This window comes from Elephas maximus, chromosome 25, assembly GCF_024166365.1.
Source record: "Elephas maximus indicus isolate mEleMax1 chromosome 25, mEleMax1 primary haplotype, whole genome shotgun sequence".
NCBI classification, from domain to species: Eukaryota; Metazoa; Chordata; class Mammalia; order Proboscidea; family Elephantidae; genus Elephas; species Elephas maximus.
The window spans coordinates 42,118,938-42,133,725 of record NC_064843.1 but is presented as its reverse complement, the minus strand read 5'-3'; the positions used below and the strand labels follow the sequence as shown (position 1 = coordinate 42,133,725).

Below are 14,788 nucleotides of genomic sequence, written 5' to 3'. Positions count from 1 at the left end.
AATAAAATAACAGAAATAAACAACTCAATGGAAGGACATGGTAGTAGAACTGAAATAGTGGAGGAAAGAATCAGTGAAACAGAGGACAAAACTCTTGATATTACTCTGTATGAGGAACAAACAGAAAAAAGACTGAAGTGAAGAAAGCCTAAGGAATATGTGGGAAACCATTAAGAAGAACAATATTAGCATATTAAGAATCTCAGAAGAGAAAGAGGGGAAAAGAGTACAGAGAGAATTTTCAAAGAAATAATGGCAGAAAACTTCCCAAATATTATGTAAGACGGTAAGATTTTCATCCAAGAAGCTCAACAAACTCCATATAGGATAGACCCCAAGAGAAATTCCCCTAGACACGTCACAATCAAATTTTTCAGATCCAAACAGAAATGGAGAATTTTAAGAGCAGCATGTGAACGGCAAAATATCACCTACAAAGGGTTCTCAGTAAGTATGAGTGCTAATTTCTCGTCAAATTATCCAGGCAAGAAGGCAGTGGGATGACATATACAAAGCTCTGAAAGCAAAGAACTGTCAACCAAGAATCATATATCCAGCAAAATTATTCAAAAATGAGGGCAAAATTAGGACATTCTCAGATTAACAGAAATTAAGGGGATCTGTAACAACCTGACCAGCCCTACAAAAATTATTAAAGAGAGCCCTTCTGATAGAAAACCAATGACAGCAGACAACAAATGACAACATCACTCTGTTACCAACCTAGGTAAAGACATCACAACAGTAATACAAAGTTATAAAATGATTACAGGGATTCCAAGATACAAAGAAGTAACTGAAGACAACTTCAAGACAAATGGGGGAATGAATAGTGTAATTATAAAGCCTTCATATGGTGAGAAAGTTAAGGCAATTTCAACATATAACAGACTGTATTAAATGTAGAATACTAAATGTAAATGTCATGATAATCATAAAAAAAATAAATCTACTCATTAAAATAAAGAAGAAAACAAAAAAGGTTCAGTAAACACAAAAGGAAAAGAAAATCCATATACAAAAAGGACACAGCACAGAAAGTAAAGAACAAAGAAACCATTAACACCACAAAAAGTGTAACAAAATGACCGCCATAAATTCTTACCTATCGATAATCACACTGAATATAAATGGATTAAATGCACCAGTCAAGAGACACAGAGTGGCAGAATGAATTAAAAAAATGACCCATTAATATGCTGTCTACAAGAGACACACCTCAGACACAAGGGCATAAACAGGTTAAAAATCAAAGGATGGAAAAAACAGACCAAGCAAACAGTAACCAAAAGAGAGCAGGAGTACCAATATCAGTATCTGAAAAAAACAGACATTAGGTCAAAATGCATTACAAGAGAAAAAGGACATAATGATAAAAGGGTCAATTCACCAAGAAGACGTAACAGTTATAAATATTCAGAGCCTCAAAACTTATAAAGCAAACTCTTAACAGAACTAGAGAGGAAAGCAGATGCACACTAATAGAAGAACAATTAGAAAGAAAACCAGTAAAGATACAGAAGATCTGAATAACACTACTAACCAACTCGACCTTGCTGACATTTACAGAATATACCACCCAACAGCAGCACGGTACACATTCTTTTCAATGCATATGGAACATTTTCCAGGATAGACCATGTATTTTAGGCCACAAAGCAAACCTCAATAAAACTAAAAAGAGTGAATAATACAAAACACCTTATCTGACCATAACAGTATGAAACTAGAAATCAATAACAGCAAGAATAAGGAACATAAAATAAATACATGGAAACTAAATAACATACTACTAAAAACTACTGGGTCATAAAATAAATCAAAAATGAAATTCGAACATACTTAAAATCAAACAAGAAAGAAAACACAACATACCAAAATCTCTGGACGCAGCAAAAGCAGTTCTCAGAGGGTGTTTTAGTTACCTAGTGCTGCTGTAACAGAAATACCACAAGTGGATGGCTTTAACAAAGCGAAATTTATTTTCTTACAGTCTAGTAGGTTATAAGTTCAAATTCAGGGTGTCAGCTCCGGGGGAAGGCTTTCTCTCTCTGTTGGCTCTGGAGGAAGGTCCTTGTCCTCAATCTTCCCCGGGTCAAGGAGCTTCTCAGGTGCACAGACCCTGTGTCCAAAGGATGTGCTCTGCTCCTAGTGCTGCTTTTTTGGTGGTATGCGGTCCCCAACTCTCTGCTTGCTTCCCTTTCCTTTTATCTCTTGAGAGAGAAAAGGTGGTGCAGGCCACACCCCAGGAAAACACCCTTTACCTTGGATTAGGGAGGTGACTTGGATAAGGGTGGTGTTACAACCTCACCCTAATCCTCTTTAACATAAAATTACAACCACAAAATGGAAGACAACTACAGAACACTGGGAATCATGGCCTAACCAAGTTAATACATTTTTTGTGGGACATAATTCAATCCAAGACACCTATAAATAGAAAACCCCAGAGACTCCACAAGAAAACTACTAGATCTAAAAGAATTCAGAAAAGTGGCACAGTACAAGATCGACACACAAAAATCAGTGGGGATCCTCTACACTAAAAAGGAGAAATCCCAAAAGGAAAACAAGAAAACAATACCATTTATAACAATCCCCAGAATGATAAAATATCTAGGAGTAAACTTAACCAGGGACACAAAAGACCTACACAATTAAAACTATGAAATGTTACTTCAAGAGACTAATAGATACCTACATAAATGAAGAACATTCCATGATCATGGATTACAAAGCTTAACACTGTGAAAATGTCCATACTATCCAAAGCAATCTATAGATACAATGCAATACTGATCCAAATTCCAACAACATTTTTTACTGAAATGGAAAAACTAATGACCAACTTTATATGGAAAGGAAGAGGTCTCGCACAGCCAAAGGAATAGTGAAGAAGAATAAAGTAGGAGGCCTCATATCTCCTGATCTCAAAAAATACTATATAGCCACAGTAATCAAAATGGCCTGGTACTGGTTCAATGATAGACACATAGATCAGTGGAAGAGGCTGAGAACCCAGAAATAAATCCATCTATCTATGGACAACTGATCTTTGACAAGGGTTAAAACTCCATTCAATGGGGAAGAAACAAATGGTGCTGGCAAAACTGGATATCCATTTGCAGATAAATGAAACAGGACCCATATCTCACCCCATACACAAAAACTAACTCAAAACGGATCAAAGACCTAAATGTTAAAGCTAAAACTATAAAGTTCCTGGAAGATATCATAGGGACAAAACTACAGGACCCAATGAAAAAAAAAAAAGATTATCAAACGCCATCTATAAGTCCACGAACAGCAGAAGACAAATGAGGTAACTGGGACCTCATAAAAATTAAATACTTACGTTCATCAAAAGAGTAGAAGGACAACATACAGACTGGGGAAAAAAATCTTCAGGAACAACATATCTGATAAGGGCCTAACTCTAAAATACATAGAAAACTTTAACAACAACAAAAAGGCAAACAACTCAATTAAAAAATGGACAAAGGACATGAACAGACACTTCAGCAAAGAGGACATTAAGCAGCCAGCAAACGCATGAAAAAAAAAAAGTTTGTGATCATTAACCACAAGAGAGCTACAAATTAAAACTACAGTGAGATACCATTTCACCTCTGCTAAAATGGCACTGATATAAAACCAACAAATTCCAGAAAACAACAAATGCCGCAAGAATATGGGGAGATCAGAACCCTCATCTGCTGCTGATGGGATTGTAAAAATGGTACAAACTACTATGGAAAATGGTATGGTGCTTCCTCAAAAAATCAGAAATACCTTATGATTCAGCAATCCCACTCCTAGGTATATACCCCAGAGATCTAATAAAAGACACATATGCACTCCTATGTTCACTGCAGCACTAGTCACAATAGCAAAAAGATGGAAACAACCTAAGTGCCCGTCCACAGATGAATGGGTAAACCAAACGTACATACATACAAAGGAAAACTACACAGCCATAAAGAATAATGATGAGCTCTGGAAACACACATGGATGAATCTGGAGGTCATTACGCTGAGTGAAATAATTCAATCACAAAAGAACAATACTGTATAATCTCACTTTTATAAGAAGACAAGCACAGGTACATATACAGAGACCAATATTCACTGGTGGGTACCAGGGATGGGGATCAGGAAGAGGTGGAATTACTCTACAGATGGTAGACACTTGTTAGATGAATCCTGATAGCACAGGAGAAAAATGTGGAACAGAACTCAAATTCTTTAAAAAGTGTAGATTTACTGGACTGGTTAAGATTGGAGGAATCCCTGAGACACTCTTTAAACCTTAAACCGAAGCTATTCCCCGAGGTAACCTTTTAAGTAAATAACAGAGTGGTTCATAAAATAAAGAATATCACCCGTGAGTACTGTGCTCCCTTAAAAAATCATCTATATGAGACTAAATGGTCAGCAATTACCCTAAAACAAAGTAGAGACGGTAAGGGGGCAGGGAAACTAGAACACTGGAAATGGAACAAGCAGAAAGTAATTAATAAGAATGGTGACACACTGTGAAAAATGTAATCAATGTCACTGAATAATTACTGTAGAAATTGTCAAATGGGAACCTAATTTGCTGTGTAAACTCTAAATGAAAACACAAATACTATTTAAAATAAAAAAAAGAAAGAAGGAAAAGGGTTAAAACCAAACCAAACCAAACCCATTGCCTTCGGGTCGATTCTGACTCGTAGAGACCCTATAGGACAGAACTGAACTGCCCCATAGAGTTTCCAAAGAGCGCCTCACGGATTTGAACTGCCGACCTCTTGGTTAGCAGCCATAGCACTTAACCACTATGCCACCAGGGTTTCCGGAAAAGGGTTAGTGTATCCCTAATATACAGAGGGCTTCAGGAAAAAACGTAAATGACTCTTAAGCATATGAAAAGATGTTCAACTTCACTCATAAGAAAAATGCAAATTAAAACCACAATGAGGTATCATTTTTCACTTAACTGGCAAAAATCAAAACTTTGACAATATATGGATTGGTGGGAGTCTATAAGGAAACAGGCACTCTCATACACTGCTGCTGGACGGCTACAATGGCACAAACCTATGGAGAGGAATTAGGTAATATCAAATAAAACTATTCATTTATGTTTTGAACCTGAAATTACATTTTTAGAAGTCTATCACAAAGATACAATAGCAAAAATGCAAAAAGTAGTATACATAAGGCCATTCGTTGCAGCATTCATAATAACAAAATGTCCATCAATGGGGAATTTGATGAATATTGTACAACCACACAATGAAGTATCAGGCAGATGAAAAAAAGAATGAGGAATGTTTCTACATACTGCTATGGAGTGATCTGCAGGATATATTGTTATGTGGGGAAAAAAGCAATTTAGAAAAAGGTATAAAGACATAAACAAAATTCATTTTCTTCTTAAAAACAAGAACATTAACAAAGTTTCTCTTTACCTCTGTCTTCTTAAAAGACTAGAGGCAACAAACAACCCAGTAACAGTCAACACAACTAGTGCTTAGATTGTGGTATCTAAACCCCTCCCCCCCAAAAAACTAAAAGCTAAATTCATGTTTGAGTCAAGAAATGTATAGCAGAAGACTGAAATATCTTATCATACCACAAAGAAAGGAAGACTAAGCTGGTATAAAAAAGACACAAGAGCTAACACGAAGGCTCTCACTAGCCAAAGACGGGAAATGTTTGAAATTTAGTAAGAAGAAAAACCACAGGAAGTTGAGATACTTTAAATATTTTTAAACCCATGCATTCTTGATACCTTCAGACAAAAAAAAAAAAAAAGAGGAGAGGTCTTATAGGTCACCTTTGGAGAATGCTCATTACTTTGAAAATTGGTAAATAAAGGGGAAAACAAAATCAACCCTAGGAAGTGATCTTGCCAAAATATTGAAGTGAATCTAATAAAACTCTAGATTTAACTACTCAATTTGCTTTTTTTGCAGGAAGTTCAGGAGAGAGACCAATATGTTATTTGACGGCATGGGGATACAATTATCAAAATCTAGACTATAGGAAATTTTATAGGACAAACAATCCAGTTTCTTTAACAAATAAGGGGGAAAAATGACGGATAGGGAGCCCATAGAGAAACTTAAAAGACATTTCAACCAACTGCAATATCTTACTAGGATCTTGATTTAAACAAGCTAATTTTTCTTTTAGTTATAAGATAGTTGGAAAATGTGAACACTGTACAATGAGTGTAATTAAGGAATTATTAATATTTAAAAATTAATAACTCCTTAATAACATTCATTGTACAGTGTTCACATTTTGTGTGATAACTATATCGTGATTGTGTTTTTAAAAGAGTCTGGGGAAAAAATAGCACGCTATGTGATCTTTTTTCTATTTCAAATCTCTTTTCTATTTCAAAACCAAATCAGACTAGTTGCTGTGGAGTTGATTCCAGCTCATGGTGACCCAATGTGTTGCAGAGAAGAACTATGGTCCATAGAGTTTTCAAGGCTGTGGCCATTTGGAGGCAGATCACCAGGCCTGTTTCGGAGGTGCCTCTGGCTGAGTTCAAACTGCCAAACTTTCAGTTAGTAGTTGAGCCCTTAACCATTTGCACCACACTCAGGGACTTTTTGGCCCTAACACTATAAATGGCCTACAACCTCTTGTATATTAATATGTAATAATGCATTTAATTTTATTTTTAATCTAAAGGTTAAAAAGAATCTTTATATGACCATTTATAGTATCTGTCTCCAAAAAGAACAAAATCCAAACATCTTATCCATTTATTAATTCATTCAGAAACACCTACTCAGCACCTACTATGTACAAAAAAAATCTCCGCTCTCTAACCATACAGCCCCAGGAGTCAGCCAAAAGCTTGACTCCTCCCTTTAGCTGCTTCAATTGGATGAGAAAGCTCCTGCAGGCCAAAGCAGCTCATTCATCACCTTGAGCTCTAATAATCCCTTGGTTTTAGCCCAGTATTTCTACAGTGTCTTGTGAAGTTCTTGCTGTATACTTTTAGTTGCCTTCAGTGGGAGACCTTGTTGGCTGATGCCAGAAATGAAAAGTTCACCTTGGGTCTGGTGTCAAGGTATTAAGGCTCTTAACCCAAGCTCAATTCTCCTTCAGAGAGATGGTGATCATAGTGTGCCTTGATAAGATTTCATAAATCTCCGGTGACCCTGAAGGTTGTGTGTTTGCACAGGCTGCAGAAAATGCTCAGAAGATACACTACGCTAAGGGAAGAAGTCAGACAAAAAAGGACAAATTGTTTTTTCTTGTACTTTAGATGAAGGATTACAGACCAAATTAGCTTCTCATTAAACAATTAATACACAGATTGTTTTGTGACCTTGGTTGCCAACCCCACGACATGTCAACACTTTCCCCTTCTTGACCTTGGGTTCCCCATTACCAGCTTTCCCGTCACCTCCTGCCTTCTCTCCTTGACCCTGGGCTGATGTGCGCATTTAGTCTCCTGCTGTTTTATGGGCCTGTCTAATCTTTCACTGAAGGGTGGACCTCAGGAGTGTCAATGGATTAAAGACTCCAGTCAAAAGGCAGAGATTGTCAGAATGGATTAAAACAAACTACCACACTAAGCAGTCTGAATTCAACTAGTTATTTAAACCTAATAAGTGTCATACAATTGGTGTCTTCAGTAATTCTGAATCCATCCAGACATATACTGGCTATGCAAGGGCAGGGAAAATCCTTCAAGTAGGCTTAGAGCAGTCAACTGAAAGAAACAGCTCCATCTAGAGCAGCCTCAACGCCTCACAACTCTCTCTTCTTCCTCCATCCCTCAAAAATCACAATGACAACCACTAGTAAGGCAAAACTGACCCAATGCTGCTGACTAAGAGAACCACCACTCAAAATATGAAGCAATGATGTGACTCAAAGTTTCCCTTTTAATCAGCTATTTCATAAAATTAAACTGAAATCATGGTTCTTTTACTACACGGCCTCCCCCTCATCATCCATCCCTATACTAACCCTACCCCATACATACACTCACATATCAAGGCTCAATCACACCACTGGAAATACACAAAAATAAAAACACTGTAATTCAGGGAAAGCCATTCCCAATTTTGATTCATGGTTAAACTACATCTCATAGTAAATTGTCAACTTCTCTGAGTTTGTGTAAAATCTAAGAATGTCTTAAAAAAACATTCAATTATTTGCTAGTTGTCAACACTGTAATGAAGTTGCCATTTAACAAATGCCTTTTATGTACCAAACCCTGTGCTAGAAGAACACCAGGGAAACAAAGATGAAGGGAGCTGAGGTCTTGTACCCACAGCAAGGTGATGACAGAATGGTTCCACTGTTTCTCAGATGAAAACATCAAGAGGCACTTGTTAGAAAATGTACAAGGATCTTCCTTACTGAGGAAGTTATCAGGTTACAATTTAAAGTAAGATTTCAAATAAACATGTTAATAAAAAAATCCTTCATTTTTAGTCTATACCTATCAAATTACCTATCAAATGTTCTAACAATAAAACCATATATATTGCTAAATTTTAGCTAAGCATTACTTTATAAAAAATGCCACCTTTTCCCAATATATAAATCTCTAAATTCTCTCAATTCATGACATCTCCAAGATAGGTCCCTTTCTTACCTTTCCTAATCCAAGCGGAATTATCTTCATCTATCCTTTATCATTAAAACAAATTTTGGAAACCAAAGCAATCCTAACATAATACAACATCGTAGCATTTAAATACTTTTAGGATTTATAAAGTCCCATTTTTCTCTTGCCTTTCTTTTTGTTTTTATCGTGCTTTAGGTGAAAATTTACAGCTCAAGTTAACTTCTCATTCAAAAGTTTATACACATTGTGACACTGGTTGCAATCCCCAAAATATGACATCATGCTCCCCCTTTCCACCTTGGGTTCCCTATATCCATTCGTCCAGTTCCTGTCCCTTCTTGCTTTCTCATCCTGTCTTTGCACAGAAGATGCCCATTTGATCTCGTATATTTGATTGAACCAAGAAGCACATTATTATAGGTCTGTCTAATCTTTGTCTGGAAAGTGGGCTTTGGGAATGGTTTCAGTTCTGGGTTAGCAGAGGGTCTGGGGGCCATGGTTTTGGGGGTTCCTCTAACCCTATTAGACCATTAAGTCTGGTCTTTTTATATGAACTTGAATTCTGTTCTACATTTTTCTCTTGCTCTGTCTGGGACTCTGTTGTGCTCCCTGTCAGGGTAGTCACCGGTGGTACCCGGATGCCATCTAGCTCTTCTGTCTCAGGCTGGTGGAGTCTCTGGTTCATGTGGTCCTTTAGTCCTTTGGGCTAGTATTTTCCTTGTGTCTTTGGTTTTCTTCATTCTCCTTTGCTCTGGGTGGGATGGGAACAACAGATAGATGGCTACTCACAAGCTTTTAAGATCCCAGATGCCACTCACCAAAGAAGGATGTAGAACATTTTATTTATAAATTATGTTATGCCAATTGACCTAGATTTTCCCCAAGACTATGGTCCCCAGGACCCAGCTCTCCTTTCTTTTAAATCTCTCCTTGCTGTTTAGGCAGCCTAAGGACCACAAACAATAGCAGAGGGCATAAGACAGTAACCCATGTGCATATCCCTCTTGTCCCATGCACTCAGACAACACCAAACATATTGGGGAACATGCTAACAAAGCCAGATCAATAAACATGGCATTGGAAGTAATTCAAATATGCATCAAATACTTTAAGTATAAATCAGGAAATTCCCAGCTATATAATTCTGTGAAAAGCTAAGAGGATAAGGGAATCCTGTGAATAACATCTAAGTCAAATTCCATTTCTTCATATTTTACTTCATTTTCATTTTAAAACAAGAGAAAAGGAGTAAGCACTTCTCCAGTTACCCGTTGTGTAAGACTGCTGAATGGCCGAATCTGTTGACATCATGGTGGAGATCAGGTCTGGGAAGCACTGACCAGCGGTCACAAGCTAGAAGCAAGAAAAGTGCACTTCAGAAGGGACTGTCATTCATAATCAATAGGAATTACTGATTTTCTTTTGGAAAAATACTGTAACAAAAATAACCTCATAAAGTGGGTCTCTCAATTTTTTTAGCCATACCATTATTTCTGGGGCAAAATGCTGCCACAGCTGAGCAACAGGGAATAGGAGAAAGGTAGGACTACATGGCAATTCATCCCAACTGGTAATGCATCCAACCTCCCTGATTTCTACATCACCCACCCTGGTATCTAGCAATTTTACCAACTAGAACGTTTTTTTAACTTAAGCAAATTTTACATTTTACAAGGCTTGGGTGCATGAAACATGTGGGTTCCATAATTATTTTTCCATTCTTCTTTACATTGCTTTGCCCAAACTTAGCTAAAATAGAAAATACAGGAGAAAAATTAAAATTCTAAAAATGCAAACTTTAAAAATTTTAAAGTTCTTCCCTAGGTCACCTGTTGTTGTTCTTTCTTGTTATTGACTCGATTCCAGCTCACAGTTGCCCTATAGGACAAAGCAGAACTGCCCCATAGAGTTTCTAGGCTGTAATCTTTACCGGAACAGATCACCAGGTCTTTTCTCCTGAGGACTGGCTGGTGGGTTCGAATCACTGACCTTTCAGTTAGCAGCTAAGTGCTTAACCATTGCACTCTATCCTAGGATCTACTATTTGTCCTCTGTCTGACCCATACCAGCAACTTCTCTTCCAGACCTTGGTAGCATCTGCTGCTGCTGTACCACTCCGATCTTACACTCTCTGAGACACTCAGACATTTTTGCACTTGCTTATGCAAAGTTTCTTCCACTCCATTAAGACCTTTATTCCCTTGACAACAACAGCTTTCACTTCCTTCTCCCCAGCCTAAACTCTGGTCTTCCTCAAAAGGAGAACAGAGGCCATGGGGCATCAACTGCCCTAGCTTCCTGTCCACCCACCTTGTCCTTCCCTAAAGCCACAGTGTCCCTTCCTCTCCTCCCACCCATTGGTCCCCTCCCTGATTCAACAGTTTATACCCCTTCTCCTTTGAGCCTCTAATAGTCTTTCTGCTGATTTTCACTATTGCATGTAAACATGCTCAAGGTTATCCCCTCTCTCTTTTTTAAAACCTCCCCTAGATCTACCTCCCACTGAGGGACTCAATTACCCCTTTTTATTCTCACAAATTTTTTGAGTAGAACAGTCAACATTCACTATGTATACTTGTCACCTTATCCTGTCCCTCCACTTCTATTTCCAGCCTTGGTAAAAGACACCAACTACCATGGCCCACACAAGGTACCTAGGAGTAAGGATGCTTTCATTTCATTCAAAACATATACCAAACAACCTTCAAGTTCCTGGTATTCTCAAAGCTGTTTATCTCTTTGTCCTCATTGTCCCTTCCACAGCCTTGGTTCAAATCCTCATCACCTTATCAGGTCTTATCCCTTCCCAATCACTCACCACAATGCCACTAAGGAGATGTTCCTAAGACACAAATATGATTCTGTTACTGCCTCTATAAGAGTCTTCAAAAGTCTTCACAAAGCCCACACTCCTCAGTGTGACATACCAGGTCCTCAAGATCTGAATGGTCTGACAGCTGCTTGCTACTCCAGTTTCACTTCAGGCCATTCCTCCCTGATATGCTGTTATTACACAGCCAGAGTTAACTACTTATGGGTCCCTGTTATGTGCCCATTATCTCCCTCCACCTTAACCTCTGTATGTGGGCTTCCTCTGCCAGAGAAGTCCTACCTAACTTCACCCGACTGGCTTCTCATTGTTCCTCAGAACCCAGTTTGGATGGTCCCTCCTCAAGAAGGTCTTCCCTGACCGCTACCCTTTCCCCAGCATGAGTTAAGTGGTACTCACAGATGCTCCCATATATTCCTCTCAGAGCAAATACACCCTGAGCTGCAGTTATGTTTGCTCATTTCTTTGCCTTCCCAACAATGAGGCCCAGGGCTGTAATTTATTCATTTTAAAACCCACCAAACCCACTGGCATCAAGTTGACTCCGACTCATTGCGACCCTATAGGACAGAGTAGAACCGCCCTGTAGAGTTTCCAGGGAGTGCCTGGTGGATTCAAACTGCCGGCTTTTTGGTTACCAGCCGTAGCATTTAACCACTATGCCACCAGGGTTTCCAATTTATTCATCTTATCACCCCTAAATGTACAAGCTCAGTGGCTGGCTGGCATATAAATGTCTGTTAAAAATGAACATCTTATGATATTTATCCAAGGGAACGGCAAGTACTTGTTTTCTATGAACAAATACTGCCCTCTTCTGGTAAAGTAAATTACCACAACAAAAATTTTTTAAATTTCATGCCACAGTATGTCAAGAATATGTGTGAAATCAGTTTTCTAGGGAATGAAATAACCATCATTTTGGAGAGCACAATGTTTGCAGTCAAAACTACAGAACACTTGTATGGAAGGCTTTTGTAACAAAGGGAAGTCCAGTTACCAACTCAGTCTCAAAAATTATTATTCAAGCAATTAAAGGGAGTGGCTTCAAAGAGAATTAACTGTATAAGCAATGCTTTTAAAGAGACGTACCACAACACTCAAGTATAAAAAATATCATTCGGACCCTCTTTCAAATGGCCTGACCGATCCGAACTGGTGATACTTTCAGGTAGCTTTTAAAAAAAGATTCTTGAAGCCAAAATGGCTTTGGGAAACTTACCAATGTCGTAAGCCATAAAATCTGAAGAGAAACATTTGGCGCCGTGGCTCATGGATGTGTCATTATGTGTGTTTCCTCCAAACACCAGCATGGTTCCACTCACTATCACAGCTGTGTGCAAGTAACGGAAAAATCGGCTGTCCTTAAGAATGGTCCTTTTGAGTTTATTTAAAAATAATAAATACAAAGTTAGTTTTTTAGAATATTTGTTATCCATCTGCTAATGCAAACATAACCATTTTATTAACTTCAGACCCATATGTTCAAATACTTGCAGACTTTTCCCTATATGTAAATAACTTCTTGGCAATAAATAAATAAACACACAAAATCTTAAAGACCTATGAGAATTTTGATAAAATACATCAACAACCTTAAAATATGATAGCATAACTTCAAATTCTGGGTAGAAATCAAGTGATGTGCAGTCAGAAGCTTACGCACAATGTTTTATTAACAAGACAAAAGCTAGAAACCAACCATGGGACACAGTACACCCATATGCTAGGTTATTTAATAGCCACTAAGTAATGATTGTTTTTAATGAGAGACAGAATATAAAATGGTATCTAGAGCATAGCCTCTAATATGTGAGAAAATATGAAAAGAAGAAATCATTATTTTACAATTCAAATTTGCCTTTTATATGTTTAAGTTAGCATATTTTTATATTTGTAGGCTAATACGTATTTCAGAGGAGACCTCAAACTATGAGGTACTGACACACTGCTTCTGTTGGTGATTTGATGGAATGATGCTGGTTACTGACCCCAATGATGATAACTTGGTCATCAATAAAAAGGCAACAAAATAGATGTATTTTGCTTAATTTTAAACATTTACACCAACTCAGCTAAACAGAATAACTTACTCCTTATAATGCTGAAGAGCTTAACTTTTACAGTGGTACTAAGTAAGTATATGAAAATTGAGAGCCAGTCAAAAAACACTACTACAGAATTATAGAATAATGCAATAAAATAAATATTAGCTGAACTGAATTACCTGCCAGGCTTGAAAACAAAAATACAGTACAGTATTTTCCCAAAAATTGCCTCTATAGAACTCACATTTTAAAGTGAAAGCTCAAAAAAAAGGTTCACCCACCACATCTGGGTGTCCACATCATATCTGTAGAGATCATCTGCAAGCCGGTATTTATTGGCGCTGAAAGCCTTGTAGCCTCCATGGACGTACAGGGCCTTGGTCCTGTTGTCGTAAACACTGCTGTGGCCGTAGCCCCCTTGCACAAGGGCACCCTGGGTGTGTAATATACTCCATGTGTTCTTATCTGGAAAGGGAAAAACAGCTTAAAACAAATGCTGCAGGCTCCTTGTCGCTAACCAAAAAAAAGAAAATCAAAGCTGTTGCCATCAAGTTCACTGCAACTCATAGCGACCCTACAGGACAGAGTAGAGCTGCCCCAGAGGGTTTCCAAGAAGCGGCTGGTAGATTTGGACCACTGACTTTTTGGTTAGCAGCCAAGCTCTTAACCACTGCACCACCAGGGCTCATCTCCAGGAATAAAAAAATCCAAATAGCCTTAGAAGCCTTGATACATACAACTTTGTTTCATCTTATTTTTAAAGGAAGGCAACCTAAGACTAGTAACAAAGCCAGGTAGCTAAGTTCCAAGCTATTAAACATTCCAATGTTCATCTTCATTGGTCTAATATATATGAGTCAGAATTGAATTGATGGCAATGGGTGTGTGTGTAATATGCTGTGTAGAGAAGGGATTATACTAAATTTAAAAGACTTGGATTTCCCTCAAATTAAAACTTAACTCCCCATGACATCTAGTGACAAATAAACAGACGTACCTAAAGAATAAAAGAAGCGTATCAATGGAATTTTGCTTTTTTCCCTTAAAACAAAAAACTGTTATTCCTCTAAATTTTATAGGCCTGCTTTCTCAAATTATCAATTACAGTTAATATTCCTACTCCATAACAATGGATATAATAAAATTCAACCAAAGGAAAGATTATATATTAAGGGGAAATGACAACTCATTAAGCCAAGCTCTAAAGAGCTAGCCAAAATTTTTTTTGAATACTTACTGTTTAAAAACCATATTTGTTACAAGAAAGTTCTGTGCATTACTAAAAATGCTGTACCAAAGCAAATATTTTATAAA

The 14,788-nt window shown here is 37.7% G+C and overlaps 1 protein-coding gene across 3 annotated transcripts in view; it reads right to left on the bottom strand.

Annotated features, from left to right (window-relative positions):
- Positions 1-14,788, bottom strand: part of ATRN (attractin) — a 214,129-nt gene that overhangs the window by 106,287 nt on the left and 93,054 nt on the right. For all 3 annotated transcript variants that reach the window (XM_049869254.1, XM_049869251.1, XM_049869253.1), the window contains exons 9-11: positions 13,756-13,939; positions 12,649-12,803; positions 9,865-9,949 (exon numbers count right to left, since the gene is read on the bottom strand). In XM_049869254.1, coding sequence (XP_049725211.1) covers positions 9,865-9,949; positions 12,649-12,803; positions 13,756-13,939 — 424 coding nt within the window. The remainder of the gene's footprint in view (positions 1-9,864; positions 9,950-12,648; positions 12,804-13,755; positions 13,940-14,788) is intronic.